At 44.6% G+C, this 25,574-nt stretch overlaps 1 protein-coding gene across 1 annotated transcript in view; it reads left to right on the top strand.

Moving 5' to 3' along the window:
- Positions 1 to 601: 601 nt before the first annotated feature.
- The window catches only part of PITPNC1 (phosphatidylinositol transfer protein cytoplasmic 1), a 242,189-nt gene continuing 217,216 nt past the window's right edge, over positions 602 to 25,574 (top strand). The window contains exon 1 of the mRNA XM_044921611.1: positions 602 to 716. Coding sequence (XP_044777546.1) covers positions 669 to 716 — 48 coding nt within the window. The 5' untranslated portion in view covers positions 602 to 668. The remainder of the gene's footprint in view (positions 717 to 25,574) is intronic.

Here is a 25,574-nt window from a genome sequence, read left to right as displayed (position 1 = left end):
GGAGCCGAGCGGCGGCGGCTTCCTTTTTCTCCCGCTGCGAGCCCTGGAGCGCCTCGGGGACCGGCCCTAAAAAGAGCAGGAAATCTTGTTTACCGCCCGGGGAGAGGAGCCGATCGAGCCTTTGTCTGGAAAAGTCAGCATCCCCAGCACCGGCTGCAATGTGTTCCTGGTGACATTAGCATTGGCAGACCCGCCGGGGAAGGGGGGGTCACCAGGTTCATGTGTGCTTTCGGAGGCGGATCGAGCGGGTGACTTTTGTGCATTCGTTTTAATTTTCGGAAATCTCTTTTTTCCTTCCTTGCCCGCCACCGGGCATGTCCTGATCCGGCGGCCGCTCCTACCGCCCGGGGCTGCCGATCTGAGCGGTTTCCAGCGGGTCTCCCTCCCTCTCTCCCTGATCCCTCCCTGACTTTGCAACACCGCGTTCCGGGAGGACCGACCTCGGCGAGAAAGAAGGCGGGGGAGCCCCGAACACCCGGACCCGAACCTTGACATGCTCTCCGGCGGAGAGGAGGAAGCTAGGGGCTGAGCGCACCGCCGGGGCTGCTTCGCCGGCCGGCTCCGAGCGCAGGGCTCCGGGCGCCCTATCCTGCGCCTGGGCGGCAGCTTTGTTGGTTTAGGGGGCGCCCCCCCGCTTCCCGCCCTGGGGGCGCGCGGCCGGCAGGACCATGCTGCTGAAGGAGTACCGGATCTGCATGCCGCTCACCGTGGACGAGGTAAGCGCCGCGCGGCACCGGGCCCGGCCTCTCCCGCTCCCGTCCCCCACCCCCCGCCCCAGGGCGCCGCGTTACCCCGCTGCCGCCTCCCGGTCGGCGGGTCTTGTGCGGGCGGTCAGGGAAACCCTGCTGGAGCATTACCTCCCAAGAAGGCTGGAGGGGAGGAGGAAGGGGGAGTTGCTGTTTCCACTTGTCACCCCAGCGGGGGAGGGCGGCGTTGGGTGGGGCGGTAGACTCCAGGGGGAGTCTTGGGGGGCACCCAGAATCCTGATTGTTGGGGATCCGGATGCACCAGAGGGAATTGGTGCACCCCTCCCTCCAATTAATAAAATGAATAAAGCAAACCCAAGCGCCCCAAGCGCGTCCTGGTAGCTTGGGGGTGTGGGGGGGGGAGGCACCCCGTCCTGGCTTGGGCTCTGGCTCCGCTCCATGAGTTTTGCTGTAAGGTCTGGGTACAGGAGAAGCCTTTGCCCTCAGGATCTCCAGGCCCCGAGCCCCGCTGGGGGGCACCTCAGAGCCCTAGCGGAGTCCTCCTGGGCCCAGACTTCTCGCGGTCGCCGCCAGCCTGGGCGCCGCTCCCGCCACGCCCGCTCATAGAGGCTCGCAGACCTGGCTTCGACCTTTCGCAAACCCGCCTGGCTCGGAAACTTTCTGCGTCTCTTGTTTCTTTAGCCGCGGGGAGCATGGTCTGCGGGCGAGCCGGGAGCGGCGGGGACTGCGGCGCGGCCACAGGAGGGCGCTCCAGCACGTGGGTGCGGGCTCGGCCGGGGCTCCGGGTCCTGCCGCTGCAGGGCGGGCGGGGGGCGGGGGCTCGTCCTCCACCCGCTGCTCCTGTTCTTCTTCAGATCCCCCCGAAGCAGCAAGTTCCGTAATTCAGGAAATGATGACTCAGTGAGGATTATTCAGGCCCCGGCTTCCCTTTCTTCCCCCTTGCCTCCCCTACCTTTTTGGTGCTTTCACAATTGCTTAGCGCCTGTCCAGGGACATCAAGGAAGCGTGAAGCCAATCAGGGAAATTTGAAACTCACTAGGGTGATTTAGTGTGCCATAGAAACCGGCGAGCCAAACCGTATTTGCACGTAAATACAGAGCATTTAATTTATCAGATACGTTATTGAGTCATTACCTTATGGAAGGGGATAGGTGCTTTCGGAAAGAAAAAGATGTTTAACCGATGAAGCGGTTGTGCTCCCGAGGGGCTATCTTAATCTGTCATCTGGATCAAGTGTTAAGGCAAGACCCAAGTACAATCCAAGGCAAGATCAAAGTAGTTCCGAGTTGACAAAACATACATCCCAGGAACACTGGCTCCCCAAGAGAAAGGTCAGCCCCCACCAGGATGATCAACCTAGCGTTCCTTCTTGTTTGGCGTTTGAGGAGGTAACATTGGAGTAGAGTCTTGAAGGATGGAAGCCATGTGGGTAGGCAGAGTTTTGGGGGTGCATTCCGACCATGTAAATCCAGGAGAAGCACACAGCTGTGCGGGGAGTCGGGGAGGCAAATGAGTGACCCTGGCTAACCAGAGTATTTCTAGAAAACGTTCCCACTCCCTGGGCAGCTGATCTGGAGCAGTTCAGCCTGGAGGTGCTTGCGCTTCTTCATCTCTCCCCGGTGACTTTATTTATTGAGAGGAGTTTGGAATCTAGGGGTAATGTTGGTACTGCATGAAATATCCCCCAAACGGAGGTGATAGTCAAGAAAATAACCAGTTCTAGAATCTTCTTACTACCTACAGAATCTTTTTCTTCTCTTTATTCTGGTTGGTTTTCTTCACAAGCTTCCTGAACATTCAGGCACAGCTCTTAAGCAACTTATTTATGCTACTAAAATACCCACCACTTCAGGGTGAAGTAATCACTTTTGAATGTACAGGTGGAGGCCGTTTCTTTTTTTTTCAGAGGCCCTTTCTTAATTGGCAAATGAAATCAGGCTCCACCTGTAATAGAATGTATAATTATGATTTAATTAATGTGTAATTCATTTGGACTAAAGCATGATTCAGTTTCTTAAAAAGTTGTATTTTGTAGTTTTCCACTTGGTTAGAGAAGTGGGGGGACAGTTTAGATTGATAGAGATTTCAAACTGATAGGATTTCAGATTTTCCAAGCCAGATGATGGGTGAGGAAATAGGCCCAGTGCACCAGATGTTGGATCCCTGGAGTCTGACTGGTAGTAAACCCCCAGTGTCCACCATCGCCCCGCCCCCCCTTGCACTGTGTCCTACTGTCCTTAACATTTTTTTAATTTTTATTTTTTATTTACTTATTTTTTTAAGATTTTATTTATTTATTTAACAGAGAGAGCACAATGGCAGGGGGAGCGGCAGGGAGAGGGAGAAGCAGACTCCCTGCTGAGCAAGGAGCCCGATGCGGGACTCGATCCCAGGATCCTGGGATCATGACCTGAGCTGAAGGCAGCCACTTAACCGACTGAGCCACCCAGGCGCCCCAACATTATTTTTTAAGATTTTATTTATTTATTTGAGAAACAGTGATTGAGAGAGAAAGAGAGAGAACACGCACACGAGCAGGGGGAGAGGGAGAAGCAGGCTCTCCACTGAGCAGGGAGCCTGACATGGGTCTCTATCCCAGGACCCTGGGATCATGACCTGAGCTAAAGGCCGACGTTTAACTGACTGAGCCGCCCAGGAGCCCTGTCTTTAACATTAAAAACTGGGAAGGAACTTAACAGTGTCTTCAAAGAAGACAGTTACCATCGACTTAGGTAGACTCTTCGAAACCTAACTTTTGCTTCAAAGGCTTTATTTGCTTGGGCCTGATTCTGTCTACACAGTACTTCAGGAATTTATTTCTGTCTCACCCCCGTGGTTAATTAGGAGCGCCCATATTTTTGAAAATGTGGAGTCAGAGAACCAACACTGTGTCCATTCTTCTTGCCTGGCCGTATCCTGTTTAACCCCTGGTGGAGGGGAGCTTAGGGGGAACTCGTGTGCTATTATCCACGTTTTGCAGATGCGTAAACTGAGAGTCAGAAAGGTTAAATAATGTGTGCCAGGTCACACAACTAGTTAATAGCCAAGCCACAACCAGAGCCATGGTAAAAACGCATTGTGTTTCTTTATGCTGCTCTTTGCTTGTCACTGGTATTTAATGCAGAAAAAGGAAAAACCAGTTCTTGAAAATAGAGTCGACACTATCAACTTAATGAAAAATCAAAGACCTTTTCAATTGTTGTAGAGGGTACTGGATTCTACTATTTATCTAAGCCTTATTTTAATTCATAAAATGTTCCCTAGTTCCAGGAAAGAGGAGCAGCTTTGGGGCATAAAGAAAATAAAGCTCAACCACAGTCTATATCAGTCTAGATCAGAGTGTTGGTGTTTTGTTTTTTTAGACAATTTCAGGATGAAGAATTTTAAGAGGTAACATCCTATGGATTAATTTTAATAAGAAACTTCATTAGAATAGTTTCTTCATTTATGTTCAGTGTCATCTCTGAACTGAATATATGCCCATTCATTGGAAAGTTCTAAACAGTAAAGGTTCCTGGGGGCTAATAGTTGGCTCTAAAGAAACAGTTGTGGGTACCTGGGTGGCTCAGTCATTAAGCGTCTGCCTTTGGCTCAGGTCCTGATCCCAGGGTCCTGGGATCGAGCCCCACATCGGGCCCCCTGCTCAGTGAGAAGCCTCTTTTCCCTCTCCCATTCCCCCTGCTTGTGTTCCCTCTCTCACTGTCTCTCTCTCTGTCAAATAAATAAATAAAAATCTTTAAAAAGAAAAGAAACAGTTGTCACCGTCTTCATTTGGAACATTTGGTGGTGTAGATTCTTCAGACTTGGAAGGGCTAGTAGAGATTTTCTGTAGTTGAGCCATTTCATTTTGTGGAGGAGATTGTGGTTATAGAAGATCCAGTTAGTTGCCCATCTTGTAGCCAAGGGCAGGGTCTAGGCCAGAACCTGGGTCTTCTGATTTCTGGTGCAGAGCTGTTTCATACTGTAGGCCAGGGGTTCTCCCACTTTTCTTCCTCTGGGAGGTTCCTTGTTGTTAGGAAATATTATTCTTAAACCCGCTATGCAAAGCAGGGACACTAAGTGTCCTCAGTAGTCTCTAGTTGAAGGTGGCTTGGAGACAGACTCTGACCTTCTGTCTACTTAGGGGACATTTGGTCAGCTGACCAGAAGGAAGGCCAGGGGGCTTTATTTGAAGTTGCTCTTGTATAACAAATCTACTGGTTTTCCTTAAATTAATGGGGTGGCTTCTTCTGGATGTGTGATTCCAAGGAGATTGTGGTGGAGTTGAAGGCCGCTTTGCCCCAAGCCTCTCCTTAGTGCTGCCACTTGGTGCTGCCAGCATCCCAAACTCTACCTTCGAGACTCCTTGGAGGAGTCTAAGATCACCCCTCCCTGACAGGTTCTTATCAGTAAGATCAGCACCTTCAAGAACTAAGCACATCCTAATATTAAGGCAGGAATGCTTTTGTTTTCATTACTTGCTTTGGTGTTTTAACAGTTCTTATTCTGACTGCATTAACGTTAATGGGCACGCTTTTAGGGATTTATTTGTGGTCCTCAGGGATTCATTGCACAATGAAAAATAGAAACACTTCCCTCCCCTCCAAGAAGAGAAGAGAGAGAAAGAAAGGAAAGGAAAGAAAAACAACTTTTTAATACAGATTATTATTTTGTTCTTTGCCCTGGCCGGAAGCCAGTGCACTTTATCCAGGCTCTCCTGGGTCCCTGGAGAATTTTCTTTTGCGCACATTTCTGAGAACAGATTTGGGATTGGGGTGGTGCCGACTCTGGAATGACCTAAGTGGAGATTCCAAAATGCCCAATAATGCTCCTTATTCCCTGTTTTGAACAATTCTCATGAAATGCGTCTGCAAGTATTGGGGCAGAAATTCTTGCGGCAAAGATTAAGTTTGGTATTGGCATCAACGCTGCTTTTTGTACAAAGTGATACTCCCGAATATAGAGAGTAAAGGCTCCTTGGGTTAATTTCACATTACCTCCCCCAGGGTTCCTCTTGAACATAATTTTGAAAATGTTTTTTAAGAACAAGCACTATTTTGACTTTTTTTTTTCTTTCCTGACTCTTAGCCTAGATGGGAGGGACCGAGGCCAGGGTCATGAGTTTGATTTCTGGGTGATCCTGGTGGCTCCTCGTGCCTGTCCCACAGTCAGGGAATGACGTCCTCATGCCTCTCAGCTATCTTGCACAGCTCCCTTGCTGGTCGGGAGGGGCACGTGGGCGGGTTAATGGGTAAGTGCAAACCTTTCACCACTAATGGAACAGACAACAAGGAGCAGATGCTGTTCTCCGGGGCTGGTCAGTGAAATTGACTTTGTGCAAAGGACACTGCATACCCCCTCCCCCCTCGTGATTTGAGTGTGAATGTCTGCCAGCCACATGAAACAGATTCTGGGCCTTGAAAAAAAACGGAGGTTATTGTTAAGGAAACCTTAGTTAAAAGTGGATGGTAATTAGCGTGTGCTGTTCATTACAAAAGGAGCGAGTGAGTCCCTGAGGCTCTTAAAAACCGACTTAAAAACCTTGTGTCTGATTAAGTGAGTAATACTTCTTCATTTCAGAAAAGCTCTCATTTCGGGTGAAGGGAGAATGCTGTTTTTTTTTTTGTAAGCAGTTTTTAAAAAATTAATATAGTTTCATCACTCCATCTCTTTAAGATCCACCATGCTCCCCTCTCACCCCCTTGCCCCAGAGTGTCAATTAGGAAAGTGTGTGTTTTGGGGGGAAGGGTTCACAGTTCTTCTTTTATTTTTTTTATTTTATTACTATTTTTTAAAGATTTTATTTATTTGACAGAAACCGCAAGAGCAGGAACACAAGCAGGGGGAGTGGGAGAGGGAGAAGCAGGCTTCCTGGCGAGCAGGGAGCCCCATGGAGGGCTCGATCCCAGGACCCCGGGATCATGACCTCAACCGAAGGCAGACGCTTAACTGACTGAGCCACCCAGGCGCCCTCTTCTTTTTTTAATATAAAAGTGTGTGCACAGTGACAGGCGGTAAACGTGTTTTTCAGGGGTAGTGATTACTGGAAAAGTACGTCGAGGTTCATTGCTTCAGCCGCCTGAGTGAGGGCGCAGGTGCCCCTGGTTGGCCCGTGTGAGCTTTGGCCTGCTTTCTGTTGCCGGGAGGTTTATGTGGTCAAATAACTCGGGAAACTTTTTTGGAAACTAGCTAACACTTCTGCCCCTGTTTGGAGAAAAAGACCTATATAGACATCAGCTGATTTGTAGAAAGAAGTCAGGAAGGTTTTATATATCTTTTGTAAATTCAGCCTGCTGGGAGAGGAAAAGGAGAATTTCAGATTGTAAATTGCCAACTGCCCGCCCTCCCTGTCTCGTTCTGGCAATCGGGAATTTTGTGGTGTTCCCAAGTGGAGATTTTTTTTTTTTGATAGGCTCCATGGGCGATGAAGTGCAAGTGTGTTACTGATATTAAAACTGGAGAACAGATTGTATCTGGAAAATGTAAAGTCGTTTGAAAAAAAAAATTATCTTGGATGCTTGACTTTTCATACTGTACATCCTCCCAACTTAAAAACAATTCCTCCACACAGGATCTCGGGGCTGCACACCTCTAGTGGGCGCTGTTTACCTGGAACCTAAGTGGGAATAGAACAATGTGATGGCCCCGCAACCAGCCAATGGCCTCGGTCAGCCCTCTTAAGCTTCCAGCCTCTGTTGCCATCATGTGTTAAAACTTGCACGTTTATAGCAAACTTGTGGGTTTATAAGTGGAAATGTCACCTTCTTAGTGACGTTGTTCCAGACCACTGCATCTAAAGTAGTTTTCTCTTATTCTTTATCTCTGTACTTACTTATTTCCTTCAGAGCATTTCTCATAATCTGTACTTACTTGTTTGCTTATATGTCATTCATTCCCACTGTTATCTTTTCAACATGTAACCCACATAGGAAAATAGTGACAACATAGTTTCACTTATTTTTCTTTCATACTAAGTCTTTGACATCCAGTGTGTTATTTCCCATTTGCAGTGCATTTCAGTGCCCACTAGCTACTTTGTAGTGCTCAAGGGCCATGGGGGGCTGGTGGCTGCCATATTGGGTAGGCAGCTCTAATGCTTAAACCTCAAGTCTGGCACATAGTAGATGCTTAATGAACGGATTGGCAGAAGCTGGGAAAAATAGGACCATTTCTGGAAAGCTGAGCCCAGTTGTCTTCCTTCACATTGTTTACATTTTTTTCACTTAGGTTTTATACCACCTGAAATTTTGCAAGCTAGAGATTCTTTTATATTATAAACATCTTCATTTAAAAATTGCTCAGCAATGCCCCCTGAGAAGCTTGAGGCCCAGTCTTCCCTGGGAGTTAATGTCATCATTCTGCTTTCCTGCTAACTTCTGGAGGAGTGTATTCGGTTTCTATTACTCTGTAATAAATTATCACAAACTTAGTGGCTTAAAACAATACCCCTTTATTATTTCACAGTCTCTGTAGGCCAGAAGTTTGGGGATAGCATGGCTGATGGCATGGCTGCTCAGGATCGCTCAAAGTTGAAATCAAGGGGTTAGTTGGGCTGGAGTCTCTTCAAAGCTTGTGTGGGTTATTGGCAGAATTCAGTTCCTCATGGTTATAAAACTAAGATTCCCCCCTTTCTTGCCAGCCATCAACTAGGGGCCAACTCCTAGGGGCTACCTGCCATTTCCTGCAATGTGACCCTGTCCACAACATGGCAGTTTGCCCCTTCAAGTCCAATAGGAGAGCATCTGGTGCAACTTTGAATCTCTCTGATGTGTTATTTCTGACCTTCAGACTCTTTTTCAAAAAGACTGGCCTGATTAGGTCAGGCCCACCCACATTCAAGGGGTGGGAATTATAGATAAACAGGGTGTGCACACCAGGGAGCAGGAATCTTGGGGGCCTTTCTGCCTACCAGAGGGAGAAGAGCTGGATTGACAGTTTCTCTTGAGATTATTATTTCTTGTATCTAGGTTGGCACTCGGGGGAGCATGAACGTGTTCATATCACAAGTATTTATTGGACTCCAACTATGTGCCAAGTGCCAGGCCAAGTGCTAGGGATGGAGCAGCAAACAAGGCAGACATGATTCCTGCCCTCCTAGAGCTTACAGTCCAGAGGCCACTGGAGAAGTTTCACTGCCATTTTATTTTATTTTATTTTTAAATTTTAAATTTTATTTTCTAAAGATTTTATTTATTTGAGAGGCAGAGAGAGCATGAGCTGGTGGAAGGGCAGAGGGAGAGGGAGAAGCTGACCCCCTGCTGAGCAGGGAGCCCGATGCGGGACTCTGTCCCAGGACCCCGAGATCATGACCTGAGCTGAAGGCAGATGCTGAACTGACTGAGCCACCCACGCACCCCTCACTGCCATTTTAAAATGGATTAGGACAGGGGCACCTGGGTGACTCAGTCGGTTAAAAGCATCCAATTCTTGATTTTTGGCTCAGGTCGAGATCTCAGGGTCATAATATTGAGCCCTGCCTCGGGTTCCATGCTCAGCACGGAGTCTGCTTTTGAGTTCCTCTCTCCCTCTCCCTCTGCCTCCCCCACCCCCGCCCCACGCACATGCTCCCTTGCTCTCTCTAAAATAAATAACCCTTAAAAAAAATGTACATAAAATATACATCTCAAAAAAATTTTTTTAAAAATAGAGGTGGCTCTGGATAAACATAGACATCTATGTTTGGAGACAGAGCCATTGACAGAAAGTGCTGAATCTGAATTATGATCCACTGAAAAGATGTGGTCCCTGCCCTCAAGGAGATGGCTCTAGTTGTCCTGATTTTTAGACAGCTTTGAAGGAGGTTGTTCTCTTCTGCAGCAGTGTGGGAAGAAAATCTGCCAGATTTGGACCAGAACAGCCACAATTTAGGTCAGAACTTGATACTTAGGGGAAAGAAGCAATCACAGCTTGAACAGCTGCCCTGAGGCCCACTGTAGGGCTTCGGAGTGCTGGGGGACCATCACCCCTCCTTCCCACCCCGAGGGGACAGAGGCTGGTGGCCATGATGAGTGGAAGGAACAGTACCTGGGGACCTCTCTGGCTAAGGCTCCAAGCGCATGTCTCTGCTTTCTATGTGCATTGAATGGGAAATCGTGTGTTAGCCAAATGAGTCCTAGAAAACACATTCTGGAGGAGCTGGTTCTACATGGGAGTTGAACCTTCTGCCTGATTCATCCCAGACAGATGTCCTGAAGACTTTCCATCACTGGCTTTATTGCAAAGGAGGCTGACTGGCTATTTAAACTCTGTCTCAACAGTCTCTGTCTAGGATGGCAAGATCATACCACACGAGGCTGGGCAAATCTCCCCGATGACAGACCACTAGAAGGGAGCCCCACTGCATAGGACACACTGTTTTGGCCACCGGCTTCACCCGCATCACAGGAAGGAAGCTAGGGTCCCCCCGCCACTTTCTGGCAGACTGCCTGAACAGCATTATCCGATGCTGTTTGTTGATTTAGAAACACGAAAGCTGGCCCGCACCAAGATTTTGACATCAAGTATTAAAGTGACTCATTCTTTCATTTCCCAGCCCTCTGACAAAAGGGGCCTGCTCTTGAAGTTCCTTTTTAGCCTTTAGTGGAAGTCGACTCATAATCTAAACAAGTAGCTAACGTAGGTTCTTGATCAAGTTTATCTAATGACTATTCACTTTTTTATGTCTTTTTTTGCTCCTTTTAAGTTTGGGTAAAGCATGACCTTCTAGATTCCTCTTGTTCCTGAGCAAAGAAAAAAAAAATCACCCTTAAATCCTTTGGATTATATCTGACAATCTTTAGGGTGTTGTTTCTTTCCCAGAATGAATCACCTAAAGAAGTAAGATTGGCCCAACAAATTAATTTGATGACAGCCTGTAATAATGTTGTTTAAGCACCTAATCTAAGCAGCTATTCTCCAAAGACTGGTCCCCGCCCCACATCTACACACACACACACACACACACACACCATTGAAGTCATCATATTTGCTGTATTAAGGCCAGATCCAGGTGTTTCTGGGCACTAATTTGTGTATTTTTACACCAAAAATAAATAATCTGTATATTAGAAGAAAACTTAGGGGCGTCTGGCTGGCTCAGTCGGTGGACCGTGCAACTCTTGATCTCGGGGCTGTTTGAGCTCCGTGTTGGGTATAGAGATTACTTAAAAAGAAAAAAGAAAAAGAAAATTTATCAAGTGGGGAATGAGAAGTCCCTAACTTGGATATAATTAAGTTGTTGAAAACCTCAAATGCACTGGATCTTATTTGCTGGATTGTTTGTATTCTGCTAGTTTTCCCATATTTTATAGTTTTAACTATTGTAGTGGGATTTATTTATTCTTTTTTTTTTAAGATTTTATTTATTTGAGAGAGAGAGAGAGAAGAGCGCACAAGTGGGGGGAGGGGCAGAGGGAGAAGCAGACTCCCCACTGAGCAGGGAGCCCGATGTGGGGCTCGATCCCAGGACCCTGAGATCATGACCTGAGCCAAAGGCAGCCGCTTAATGGACTGAGCCACCTTTTTTGTTTGTGTTTTTTGGGGGGGGAGGGATTTATTTATTGTTAAAATGGCAAAGTTTCACTTATCACTGTGTCTGGCAAAATGTTTCCAACTTGTATGGACAGTTTATAGAGACAATGATATCTGCTTATGGACAGTTTATAGAGACAATGATATCTGCTTATCTGACCCATCTCCATCTTTGCGTCTTACATAAATTGTGGCAGTTCCTTGCCCTGCCTCTCCTGATCACAGCATCCATGAGCTAGGCAGTTACCCTGTATCACAAGGTCTGGCTGAATGTGGCCTTGCAGTAACCTTGCTTTTATGTACATAATACAAGAGTCAGCACTTTATGCCTCAGCAGTGCATCCCATGAAATGTTCTCTTTGGAAAGTAAGTGTTTTAAAAGGTGGTTTCTGGAGGCGCCTGGGTGGCTCATTCGTTAAGCGTCTGCCTTCGGCTCAGGTCATGATCCCGGGATCCTGGGATCGAGCCCGGCATCGGCCTCCCTGCTCAGTGGGAAGCCTGCTTCTCTCTCTCCCAGTCCCCCTGCTTGTGTTCCCTCTCTTGCTGTGTCTCTCTCTGTCAAATAAATAAATAAAATCTTAAAAAAAAAAATGTGGTTTCTGGTTGTTGTTGTTTTTTTTTTTAAAGATTTTATTTATTTGCAAGAGAGCGCACACATATGCGGCAGGGGGGGGCAGAGTGAGAGAGAGAATTTTCTTTTTTTTTTTTAAGATTTTATTCATTTGAGACACAGAGATACAGAGAGAGAGAGAGAGAGCAGGAGTAGGGAGAGAGGCAGAGGGAAAGGGAGAAGCAGGCCTCTCGCTGAGCAGGGAGCCCGATGAGGGGGCTCGATCCCAGGACCCTGGGATCATGACCCGAGCCGAAGGCAGACGCCCAACCATCCGAGCCACCCAGGCTCCCCGGAGAAAGAATTTTCAAGCAGACTTGTGCTGAGCTCAGAGCCCAATATGGGGCTCCGTCTCTTGACCCTGGGATCATGACCTGAACTGAAATCAAGAGTCAGACGCTTAACGGACTGAGCCACCCAGGCACCCCTGGTTTCTCTTTTTATAGCTTGGACTAATAGCAGGTACATTTCACACAGAAAGGAGGGAGAGAAATTTTATCTGTTGAGTGCCTTTTGGTTTAGTCCTCAGAACGTTCCTATGAGTTGGATATTATCCCCCTTTCTTGATGTGGATCATCATTGCTTGCATGGCTAGTGATTGGTAGTCCTACATCCATCCACACCTAGGCTGCTCAGACTGCAGAGCCCATGCTCTTTGCTCTACCCCGCTCTGCCTTCCCTCGAATCCAAAAGCTGGAAGGAATGATGGAAGGTGATCCAGATCTATCACACGCCTACACAAATGAATAAAAATCTTCAAGATCAGAGAACTCGTTCAGGGTTATCAAAGGAAATATTTGGGGGAAAGTAGTTCCTCCATTCCAGTTAAGCTAAGAGAGTGGTCCATTAGTTTTATCTTCCATTGAACCATCCATTTTACCCAAGTATTAAGCCGAGTGACATTCCTCTGCTTTAATTTTGATAAGTGAATCATGTTCCTTTGAAAATAACTTTAGTAGCTCATGCTCTAAAAAGAGAACCACCCCTACACTTTTGGAAATTATTCCTTGTAATGGCAGTAAAAACCTTTGGCTTTTATAGACATGAGCAGCAGAGAGGTTCGCTGATGAGCACCTGTGACTTTCTCAAAATTAGTATCAGGAATAACAATGGGAACAGACAAGTGACGCCATGGTTTTGGCACATTTAGTTGAAAATTTAAAAGACTTCACATGCAGGTAAGCAAATTGGAGCGTATGAAAATCATCAAAATGTACTATTCAAAGGTGTATATTTATCCTTCCTGCAGAGTTAGCTGCTCCTCGGAAACTTCTGGCTCTCCTCTATTAGCATCGCCTCCAAAGCAGTTTACAACCCACACTCACAAATTAATATTATTCTCTTAGAGTCACACCTCACATGGACTAAAACATTTTTAACTTGATAATTATTTCAGAAATGGAGCCGTTGGATTTTTTTTTTCTAAATTAAAAATGAAAAAAATTTTTTTTTCTAAATTAGAAAGGATCCTCAAGAGACATGTACCGTGATCGAAAATGGTAAAGATAATGAAAAAAACCAAACACACCTGCCCCACTAAGTTCCACGGTGGAGATTCAGAGATGTTTTGCTGTGTCAGCACTATTGAACTACACAGGTACATAATCTCCTAAAATGAACTATTTGAAGGGGACCACACATAGCTGGGTGTGTACGTTCTGGTCAGTTTTTTAAAGAATGATTTTTTAAAAAAAACTGTGGTATAACACATATAACACTACATTTGCCATCTTAACCATTTTTAAGTATACGGTTCAGTGGCATTGAGTACATTTATGTTGTTGGGCAACCATGACCACCATCAAGCCACAGAACTCTCTTTGCTTTGCAAAACTGAAACTCTATACCCATTGAAGAAGAAATCCCCACTCCACCTGCCTGCATCCACTGGCAACCACCATTTCACTTTCTGTCCCTATGCATTTACTAATCTAGGTGTCTGGTCAGTTGTGTTTTGTTTTGTTTTTGAGGTGTTGCTTTGATTACTTTCTCATACACCACTTCCCGAAACCTAATACAACTGAAATTCATGGGATCTGAGTTTTTCCCTGAATTTTGCCTTCTCTCAAGGAAGGAAAATGACAAAATGGGTTCATATCCATACCTTGGGGGGCATTAAAGATTCAGTTAGTAACCTGTATCTTTGTAGCAACAGATGAAGTGCTTGGCAACTTTAACTCAGGAGTACTTCTGTTATCATTTAACAGAAAAAGTGCATTTTGTTCAGAATCCTTACTAAGGTAGGAAAAAGGACCAGTGCCTTTTGGAAGCATTCCGAACAAACAGGATTGGCACAGACAAATGTTCTTCTGTTAAAGGAAAAGACAGAATATTTGATTAATGAGAATGCTTTATTCCTGTACTAGGTGGAAATAGACATTAACCGGACCCTTTTTCTGAAGAAGTACAGTTATAATGTTGGCTTTTTAAAATTTTTATAAATGTTTAATGCAGGAGAAAAAAATAATTTGTCAGTATGATGGCTTATTGATGAATAAACTGTGTAACATTTTCATTCTTGTCAGTTCTCTTAGTGATGTCTGCAGATAGTTTTCAACTGACCAGCCAACAACTTGGATTTCATTAGATTTTATAGGACGATGGTTTTGCCACTCTCAAGAAATCTGTTCTACACTATCCAGGAAAGTTGTGGGATCTAATAAAATGTTGGTCCTCAATTTCCATCCAGTCTGAGAAGCATGTGCCTGAACACTTTACAGGTGTGTTTAGCCTCTAATGCACCTGAACTAGGAAGCCTCAGAAGGGAACACTCTCGTTAAACCAGTAATTGGCAGTTAATATGGAGAAACAAGGCTGGATAGATGTTTGAGAGAGCTAAATTTGTAATTGCCTACTTGTCTGGACAGGTAGTTGTGAAGACAGGGGTTATCACTAACGACTTGAGCCCATGGTCAGGTCCTCTGAAATGTTGAGTTTCCTATGGTTAGCGCCCTGATGACACAGTCCTCCATCCGGAATATTCTGCAAGTTTGTTCTGATCAAAATAATGACGATGCTGGTGCTGCTGAAAAAAAACAAAAAACAAAAAACAAATATGACCCTTGATATCCCCGCATACGTATCATCATTCTGGAGTAGTTCAAGCCTCCATAAAAGCGATGCGGTGGGTAAAAGTGGTTTTCTTCATACTTAGAAAGTGCCATGGGGGCGCCTGGGTGGCTCAGTCGTTAAGCGCCTGCCTTCGGCTCAGGTCATGGTCCCAGGGTCCTGGGATCGAACGCCGCATCGGGCTCCCAGCTCCGCGGAAGGCCTGCTTCTCCCTCTCCCACTCCCCCTGCTCGTGTTCCCTCTCTCGCTGTGTCTCTCTCTGTCAAATAAATAAAAAAATCTTTAAAAAAAAAAAAAAAGAAAGTGCCATGAAAGTAGACTGTTCTTTTGCTCAATGAGACAGGTTTAAAGATATGAAATGTAGTTATTTAATCTGCCCCGCTCCAAGTGCAAAGAGTTTGAGGACTAGAATTGCATTTAATCATTGGAGTACAGATTGTACCATGCATGCTAGAGACCCAAACCATGTTCTGTGGAAGGCCATGATGAATGCTTGCTTTTTTATATGATGTTTTTGCGGCTCATAAAGAGGCGTCGTGTCCAAAATGAAAAAAAAAAAAACCTTTAGAGTCAAGATTTAATAGCTCACCTTTTTTGGATTGTGGTTGACAGAAACTTGGACACAGCTGAGTGTAATTATGTTTTTCAGCGACGTGACTTATGGTGCTGCAGATAGGGGTGTACTTCGAGATTCCTTGCCAAGATCTGGCTGAAAAGGAGCTTGGTGGTGGATTTTAAAAAAAAATAGTAATTAGGCTATTAGTTGTCCAAATGGAATAATCCCCTTAAGCCTTTTCAAGAAAAACATTTCCAAAAGGGTCAGGTGTATTTGAGATTAGCCATTATTTACATAGGTGCTCAGCCTTTTACCCAGGCTTCTCTAGGAGTAGGTTCTTTTTTTTTTTTAAAAGATTTTATTTATTTATTTGAGACAGAGAGAATGAGAGACAGAGAGCATGGGAGGGAGGAGGGTCAGAGGGAGAAGCAGACTCCCTGCCGAGCAGGGAGCCCGATGCGGGACTCGATCCCGGGACTCCAGGATCATGACCTGAGCCGAAGGCAGTCGCTTAAGCAACTGAGCCACCCAGGCGCCCAGTTGGTTCTTTTTTTAAAAGATGTTGGTTGGGGCGCCTGGGTGACTCAGTTGGTTAAGCGACTGCCTTCGGCTCAGGTCATGATCCTGGAGTCCCGGGATCGAGTCCCGCATCGGGCTCCCTGCTCGGCGGGGGGCCTGCTTCTCCCTCTGACCCTCTTCCCTCTTGTGCTGTCTCTCATTCTCTCTCTCAAATAAATAAATAAAATCTTTAAAAAAAAATAAAATAAAAGATGTTGGTTATGTGTGTCAGAAACTATTTTATTTTTTATTTTTATTTTTTTTGAAGATTTTATTTATTTATTTGACAGAGAGACACAGCGAGAGAGGGAACACAAGCAGGGGGAGTGGGAGAGGGAGAAGCAGGCTTCCCGCGGAGCAGGGAGCCCGATGTGGGGCTCGATCCCAGGACCCTGGGATCATGACCTGAGCCGAAGGCAGACGCTGAACGACTGAGCCACCCAGGCGCCCCACCATTTTATTTTTTAAAAGGGGTTCCGTACTGGTTCTCAGATCAAAAGCAGCCAAGTCCCCGGTGTCCCAGAAGCTTCATTGTAGATTCATGCATTTTTCATCTGCGCTAACGGCTACTCTCCAGGTTGTTCTGGCCTTGTCTCTTCTGTGGACCTGGAGAAGGAACTGCCTAAGGGCCTACTGGCCTCTGTTTTGGAGGAAAGTTAAGAACAAAGTAAAAAGAGGCAGTGGAGAGGTGGTGGCCAGGGCTAATGGACTGTGGTTTGGGGCCGGAGCCCAGGCTTCTGTTGCAGACCCCGGAGCTCAGGATCCACCACAGGCCAGAACCTGCTCACCCTGATGCGGACTCCCCAGCTTTGCCACCACTCCATCCTCCCTGTGGCACACCTTTTGGGTGTGTCTCCTCTTTAAGCAGGATGATCAGCTTTCTTTCTGCCTTTGTTGGAGCTTTTTGAATTGCAAATCAGCCACGCCTTACAATGTTCACGTTTTAAGTCCTGGTAATTGCTCCACCTCTCATAGGGATATCATCCCTGAAAAAAGCATAATTACTTTCAAATATGATTTTCCTTTCATTTTTCTCTACCCTTTCATTTAATAAGACGCCTTGGCATTTTATCTCCTTGAATACCTAGGTTGCTCTATGTTGGGGTTTCTGGTTTAGGGTGGTGCGAGTATATCGAGGAGTATGAACGTGAACTTAGAAGAAGGAGCTGAGTCCTTGCTGTGTGATAGCCATGAATTGATTTAGGAAGACTCGATTTTCTGGTGCCTCAGTTTCCCCAGCTGTTCAATGCCTCTCTTTTTGGCTTCCATCAGGGGCTGATCACAGGAGGTGGGGAGCTTACTTGGCAAATGTAAGGGGTGATAATTGTCCATCCATGGATGCTGCATGAATGCTTGGTAATTGTGCATTCCCTGAGCCATGCAGAAAATGATATTGTCTCGCATTTTAAATACCTTTGTATTAGGGAGACCAGCTAGTACAATAGACATTTTGGAGTCTCCTTTCCGAGTGGCCCATGGGAAGGGAATCCTGAGGTATCCACTGGATCTGAGTTTGGCCAGTGGAAATGTTAAGTCATAGTAACAAATGCTATAGGATTAGTTTTATTTCCAAGCCGGCAGCAGGGGCTATAAATTGCTTCTTAAAATTTTATTCTCCAACACCATGATGTTTATGTTGCTATGGTGGTGTGTCTCTTACTTGGGTGTCAAGATTGCCATTGAAAATAGATAGACCAACATAACGGCTTAACGGGTGGCTGTGCTTTGTGATGTTGTTTGTAAAGCTATTTTGCAAAGAGGTCCAGTACAAGTAAATCACACAACTGTGCCCTTTTACCGTATTTTATATCTTAGCCGTGCTTTTTTTTTTTATAACATATTGCTCCCCTTTCTATTTTATATATAGATTTTCCCTCTTTCCAGTAGTGCCATGCCAATTTCCTGTAGTAACACAAGGGAAGTTTTCAGCTCATTTTATTTAGTGGTGGATGTCCTTTCCTTATTTGTGTAATTGGAGCCCTCCTTTTAAAAATAACCCTTCTTTTCTTAATGTGATTCTTTTTATAGCTGAATGTACTCTTTATTTAAATGGAAGACCTCTTTTTAACGTGCCACTTACATACACACACATATGTATTATGTATTATATCCATATAAACCAATTATAGATCTATTTCCTTGTAGGGTATAATCCTTAGTGAATTTGGAAGTAGAAATTGTTTCTTTCTTTTTTTTTTTTTAAATATTTATTTATTTGACAGAGAGAGAGACAGCGAGAGAAGGAACACAAGCAGGGGGAGTGGGAGAGGGAGAAGCAGGCTTCCCGCGGAGCAGGGAGCCCGATGCGGGGCTCGATCCCAGGACCCTGGGATCATGACCTGAGCCGAAGGCAGACGCTTAACCGACTGAGCCACCCAGGCGCCCCTCTTTTTTTTTTTTTTAAAGATTTTTTTTATTTATTTGAGAGAGAGAGAATGAGAGAGAGCGAGCACATGAGAGGGGGGGAGGGTCAGAGGGAGAAGCAGATTCCCCACGGAGTAGGGAGCCCAATGCGGGACTCAGTCCAGGGACTCCAGGATCATGACCTGAGCCGAAGGCAGTCGCTTAACCAACTGAGCCACCCAGGCGCCCTAGAAATTGTTTCTGTTGACCTGCCATTAAGCTTTCACCTGCTGTTAAATGATCATTTTCTTTCTTTTGAGATAAAATCATAGAAAGAACGCCACCGTTAAAACAGTTCAGCTTCCTGTCCACTGTAAGAATCCTTCCTAGAATAATCTTGCATGGTGATCATCGTGCCTTTTAGCTTAAATACCATCATGGCAGGATGCTCACTCTTTTGGGAGGTGGCCTCAGAAGCCATGATTGTCCTACGATTGTCCACCCCGATGTATTAGAAGGCCCTTTCTTATGTTTCATTGCTGTCTGCCTTCCTGAACTTTCATGGCTGTTACTCATTTCCCCCTCTATAGTGACACAAATACCAGCCACTTCCACATGCTGGCTCTTTAAATATTTAAAGAAACCTGTAATGTTGTCCTTTGGTTTCCTCTTCTACTGGCCTAACATCCACAATTCTCTCAAATGACTCACCTTAGGAAATGGTTTCTGGATTCCCTCATCATTCCCATGGTTCTCCTTTGTTACTGCCATTTCAAAAATACTGAATGCAATGCTCTTAACTTTCAGTAAAGGGTCAGATAGACACACTGCAGACTTGCAGGCCATCACATCCCTATCACAACCGCTCACCTCTGGCCTGTAAGACAAAAGCAGGCAGACAGTTACGTGAATGAATGCGCATGACTCTCTTCTGATATGGGTACTGAAATGTGAATTTCATATACTTTTCACACGTCACACTAGATATTATTCTCATTTTGATTTATTTCAACCACAGACACATGCAAAACCCATTTGTAAGCTTGAGGACCATGCAATAACAGGCATGGGTCGGGTTTGGCCCAAGATGTTGGAGGACCCGGCAGCACCTGAGGCTCTGTTGATGCTTTAGCTTGAGCATTGCCACTTTCAGAAGCTGCATCAAACTGCTGGCTGCTTCTGACAAGGTGATCAGCTCCCTTAAGTCTCCCAGGAAAACTCAGTCTCTGTACCCGGTGTGTGTATGAGATCTATAAAAACAATCAGCCTTATAGCAACAACAGTGATTACCATAGGACTTTGAAATGTAAATGTGATGAATGGCATCTGCTGATTTCAAGTTGGACAAAATGTTTTTGATTCTTGCTTCTGTTATTTACCGTGTTTGTGAATTCTTTTAGTTTAGTGGCAGATGTAATAAGCATGCCTTTCCGTCTTTATCCAAGCCACCAACTTTTTGGTAACATCCAAATCACAAAATAGTGGTCATAACCGCTTAGCTCGGTTGCAGAAACCAGGAGGCATTTGGGCATAGAAATGAAGCCCTCAATTCTATTTTCCTAAGCTTAAGAATGGATCATTTTCTACTTCCTCATTAGTTTTAATTTTTAAAAACTGGTTCTTATTAGATGTTTTGTGAAACTGTTTAACTGAGATTATAATTTAGATGCAGAGGAGAAAATTTAGTAAATGGTGAAGCCAATTTTTTTTAGTGTATAAACATTTAATTAAAATTATATATTTGTTGGGGCACCTGGGTGGCTCATTTGGTTAAGCGTCTGCCTTCCGTTGAGGTCATGATTCCAGGGTCCTGGGATCGAGCCCCACATTGGGCTCCCTGCTCTGTGGGAAGCCTAATTCTCCCTCTCCCACTCCCCCTGCTTGTGTTCCTGCTCTTATTATCTCTCTCTGTCAAATAAATAAATAAAATCTTTAAAAAAAATTATATATTTGTTTTTTTAATAATAGTTTTATTTATTTATTTTTTAAATGTATTCTTTTATTTATTTTTTTTAAAGATTTTATTTATTTATTTGAGAGAGAGAATGAGACAGAGAGAGAGAGCATGAGAGGGGGGAGGGTCAGAGGGAGAAGCAGACTCCCTGCCGAGCAGGGAGCCCGATGCGGGACTCGATCCAGGGACTCCAGGATCATGACCTGAGCCGAAGGCAGTCGCTTAACCAACTGAGCCACCCAGGCGCCCTATATATTTGTTTATGTGGGCATTTACTTAGCACGGCTTTGCTTTCACAGGGGAAGGGAAAACAGTGGGCCAACATTTGTGGAATGTTCTAGTGTGCCAGGACCATTATGTTAATGATCTCATTTCATCCTTACAGTCATCATCTAAGGTGGATCCTATTATCTTCATTTTACAGATGTGGAAATTGAGGCTCATCGGATTTGTTAGTCACCCAGAGAGTAAATGGCAGAGCTGGATTCAAACTCAGGGCTCTTTACTACAAATTCCATTTGCTTTCTCCAATAACACCAATTGCTTTCTATAGCCAGAGAAGTTGACATTTGTTCATTAGCAAGTTAATTGTATCAATATAGACCATTGATCCTAAAATGGAAATGTATTCCTGAATTATTTACTGGAATCATACATTTTGCAGTTTATATCCCAGAATCTGTGATATAAAATGAGAATACTGACCTCCTTCGTGGGAAGAGAGTGATCAAGTTAAAAACTACTTGCTTTTGCCATTCTTTGGTAAAACTGGAAACATAGATACAATTTTAGATTACCTTAAAGCTATTATAAATCTTGAGGGAAATCTTGATTGTTTTTAGAAAGCTTCTATATTTATCTAGACTGTATCTTGAAACAAGGCACTTCAAGATGTCATTATATGAATATTCAAAAACTAATAGAGCCTAGATAAGAATGTGTGATAATCTAAAGATATCATTTAAAACAGGGCTTTAAAAATACATTACTTCAAGTGAAAAAGGAAGTCTCGTAAACAAGTTTTTTATAATTCACTATGCATTCTAATTCCACTTATCTCCCGAGTCTTTAAAAGCAAATTTATAAAAGGGAGATGAAACGAGAATTTTCATAGTAAAACTCCGAAGCCCAGAAAGTAAGATGTATTTAATATTTTAATTGTATGAAATGGATTCCTTCATCATAGCTAGTGCTGGGAATGACAAAACCTTTGCCGAGATTATTCTGTGAGGAAGAAATAAGGCTGTGGCTTTCGGGAGCTGGTGGCCACTCATGCTTTACATTATGAGCTACTCCGAAGGCCATGATTGTACTTTTTTAACTCCCCACCAGTCACTTTTCTTTTTCTTTCTTTCTTTTTTAAGATTTATTTATTTATTTGAGAGAGAGGGTGCGAGCAAGCACGGTGGGGAGGGGCAGAGGGAGAGGGAGAGAGAAATCCAAGCAGACTCCGCATTGAGCGGGGAGCCCGATGTAGGGCTTGATCTCACGACCCTGAGATCATAACCTGAGCTGAAACCCAACAGTCAGATGCTCAACCGACGGAGTCACCCAGGCTCCCCAAAATTCACTTTTAAAAAAAGATTTTATTGGGGCACCTGGGTGGCTCAGTTGGTTGAGCGACTGCCTTCGGCTCGGGTCATGATCCTGGAGTCCCTGGATCGAGTCCTGCATCGGGCTCCCTGCTCAGCAGGGAGTCTGCTTCTCCCTCTGACCCTCCTCCCTCTCACGCTCTCTGTCTCTCATTCTCTCTCTCGCAAATAAATAAAAAATAAAAATAAAAAAATAAAAAAAGATTTTATTTATCCATTTTAGAGAGAGAGCACATAAGTGGGGGGGAAGGGAGAGGGAAAGAAATCTCAAGCAGACTCCAAGCTGAACATGGAGCCCATCACAGGGCTCCACCCCACAACCCTGAGATCATACCCAAGCCAAAACCAAGAGTTGGATGCTTTAATGACTGAGCCACCCAAGTGCCCCCAAACTCACTCTTAAATAAGTATACAGAGCAGTGGTTTTATTTTATTTTTTATTTTTATTTTTAAAAAAATATTTATTTGAGAGAGACAGTGAGAGAGAGAGCACAGGCCAGGGGGAGAGGCAGAGGGAGAGGGAGAAGCAAACTCCCTGCTGAGCAGGGACCCCGACACGGGGCTCAATCCCAGGACCTGAGCCAAAGGCAGATGCCCAACCAACTGAGCCACCCAGGTGTCCCCAGAGCAGTGGTTTTAGAATATTCACAAGGTTGTACAAGCATCACCACTAACTAATTCCAGAGCATTTCTGTCACCCAAAAAGAAACCCGATGCCCATTGGCAGTCACTCCCTATTTCTCCCTTTCCCCAGCCCTTGACAACCAAAATCTACTTTCTTTTTATTTTTTTTAAAAGATCTTATTAATTTATTTGAGAGAGAGGGAGCGAGCAAAATGGGTGGAGGGGCGGGGAGCCTGGGTGGCTCAGTCGTTAAGCATCTGCCTTCGGCTCAGGTCATGATTCCAGGTCCTGGGATCGAGCCCCGCATCGGGCTCCCTGCTCCGCGGGAAGCCTGCTTCTCCCTCTCCCCCTCCCCCTGCTTGTGTTCCCTCTCTCGCTGTGTCTCTCTCTCTGTCAAAAAAAAAAAAAAAAAAAAAAAGGGGTGGAGGGGCAGAGTGAGAGGGATGAGCAGACTCTGGGCTGAGTGTGGAGCCCAATGAAGGGCTTGATCTCATGACCCTGAGATCATGACCTGAGCCAAAACCAAGAGTTGGACTGGTTCAACCTATTGAGCCACCCAGGTATCCCAAAATATTTCTATCTTTATGAATTTGCATATTCTGGATATTTCATATAAATGGAATCATACAATATACGGTTTTGTGTGCCTGGTGTTTTTCCCTTAGCATAATGTTTTCAAGGCTCACCCATGTTATAGCATGAATCAGTACTTCATTCCTTTTTATGGCTCAATAATATTTCATTGTATGGATATACCACATTTTGTTTATCCAGTCATCAGTTGATGGACAGTTGGGTTGTTTCCGTTCTTTGGCTATTGTGAGGAATGCTGCTATAAACATTCATGTACAAGCTTTTGTGTGAACACCAGTTTTCAGATCTTTTGGAAAGATACCTAGGGGTGGAATTGTTGATCATGTGGAAATTCTGTTTAACTTCTCGAGGAGCCGCCAAACTGTTCTCCACAGTTGATGCACTTTTTACATTTTTACAAGCAGTGTATGAGGGCTCCCATTTCTCCACCTCCTCACTAACACTTTTTATTTTCTGTCTTTTTAATTCTAGCCATCCTAGAGGGTGTGAAGTAGTATCTCATTGTGGTTTCGATTTACATTTCCTTAATGACTAATGCTGTTGAGCATCTTTTTCACATACTTATTGGCTATTTGCAAATTTTGGGAGAAATTTCTATTCAAGTTATGTGTCCTTTTATCATTGGGTGGAAGAGTTCTTTTTGTATTCTGGGTGTTAGAGCCTTATCAGATACATGATTTGCAAATATTTCCTCCTATTCTGCAGGTTGTCTTTTCACTTTCTTGATAATGTCCTTTGAAGTGCAAACGTTTTAAATTTTGATGAAGACCAGTGTATCTATTTTTGCTTTGGTTCCTTGTGCTTTTGGTATCATGTCTAAGAAACCATTCCTTAATCCAAGGTCACAGAGATTTACACTTACGTTTTCTTCTAAGAGTTTCATGGTTTAAGTTCTTACATTTAGGTCTTTGGTCCATTTTGAGTTGATTTTGTATATGGTATAAGGTAGTGATCCAAATTCATTCAGTTGCCTGCGGCTTTCCACTTGTCACAGCACCATTTGCCGAAAACACTGTTTTTCCCCATTGTGTTACCGAGCTTGCTCTTTCTCCCTCAACATTTTGATGTTGAGATTGATGCATCTAACTATAATTTGATCATTTTTATGGCTGTATAGTATCCTTTATTTAAGCAGTCTCTATACCTAGTGTGGGCTCGAACTCATGACCCTGAGATCAAGAGTCACATGATTTTCCCACTGAGCCAGCCAGGTTCCCCTTATGGCTGTGTAGTATCCTTTATATGAATCTGCCAAAATGTATTTATCCATTCTTTGATCCATGCATACTAGGTTCTGCTTTTTTGGACACTGGTGCTGAGAACATACTTGAAACTCTTTCTTACTACCCATGTGCGGGAGTGTCCAGGAAATATGCCTAGGAGTGTAGAGTTATGCACGTTTTCCAAGGTCATGGTAATATTTTACGCTCCTGTCAGCAATGTATAAGAGTAACATTCGGGAAAACTCAGTTTTTAAACATTCTGTTTGTTTAATGTCTCTTTGAAAACAGTCATTACCTAAAGGAAAGTTATAGTATTTGCACGTGAAACCTGCCTTTTAGACTTCTGATATTTGATTATTATTATTATTTTTTCCAAGATTTTATTTATTTATTTTGACAGAAAGAGACACAGCGAGAGAGGGAACACAAGCAGGGGGAGTGGGAGAGGGAGAAGCAGGCTTCCCGCGGAGCAGGGAGCCCGATGTGGGGCTCGATCCCAGAACCCTGGGATCATGACCTGAGCCGAAGGCAGACGCTTAACGACTGAGCCACCCAGGCGCCCCTGATATTTGATTATTAAGAATTATTTTAAACAAGTGAAAGGTCAATAGCTGGAATACCCAGTATGTAATTAGTATCTCTTTAATTTGTAAATATTAGTGTGAGGCTTCAGCAGATCTTTGCCTGGTTGAGGTGGTGAAAGTTTTTGCTAGTAGTAAATCAGCATGTGTGCTACATCATGGCCAGCCTACTATTGCTCCCTGGCACAGAGTCTGGAGCAAGTTTTTTATGGCAGTTGGCAGAATCAGGGTATGGAGGGGTGGGAGGATGCTTCTCTTTCTTGGTATCCACATATTAGTACCCAGTGGTTAGGCTGAAAAAAATTGCGTCCACAAGGATGAGAAACATGCCCTATCTTATCCTGTAGTATCATGTGAAAGGGTTGACTCATGGCAAAGTTGGGCCCATGGTGCTTGGAACCTTGAAGGAGATGGAAATGCCTTCTGGAGTTCGATGAATCCATGGGAGTCGTCCCTGGGAAGTACAACATGCTTGTGCCAGACCACCAGTGTGGCCCAGGAATGGCCATCAGGAGGTGACCTGAAGCCTCTGGAAGGCAAGTGGATGGAGCATGCTGGCCTCCTGCCTGGAAGCATCAGAGAAGCATGTGGGGAAGTGCTCCAGCTCAGGGTGGGGCTTAGTGACAGGATGCTAGTTATGAAGCAGGAGGGAGGGTAGGGGGAAGGAGGAGGTTG

The sequence above is a fragment of the Neomonachus schauinslandi genome, chromosome 15, assembly GCF_002201575.2.
Source record: "Neomonachus schauinslandi chromosome 15, ASM220157v2, whole genome shotgun sequence".
Taxonomy (NCBI): Eukaryota; Metazoa; Chordata; class Mammalia; order Carnivora; family Phocidae; genus Neomonachus; species Neomonachus schauinslandi.
Note: the sequence above shows the minus strand (reverse complement) of the source record. Positions and strands in the feature narration are given on the sequence as shown.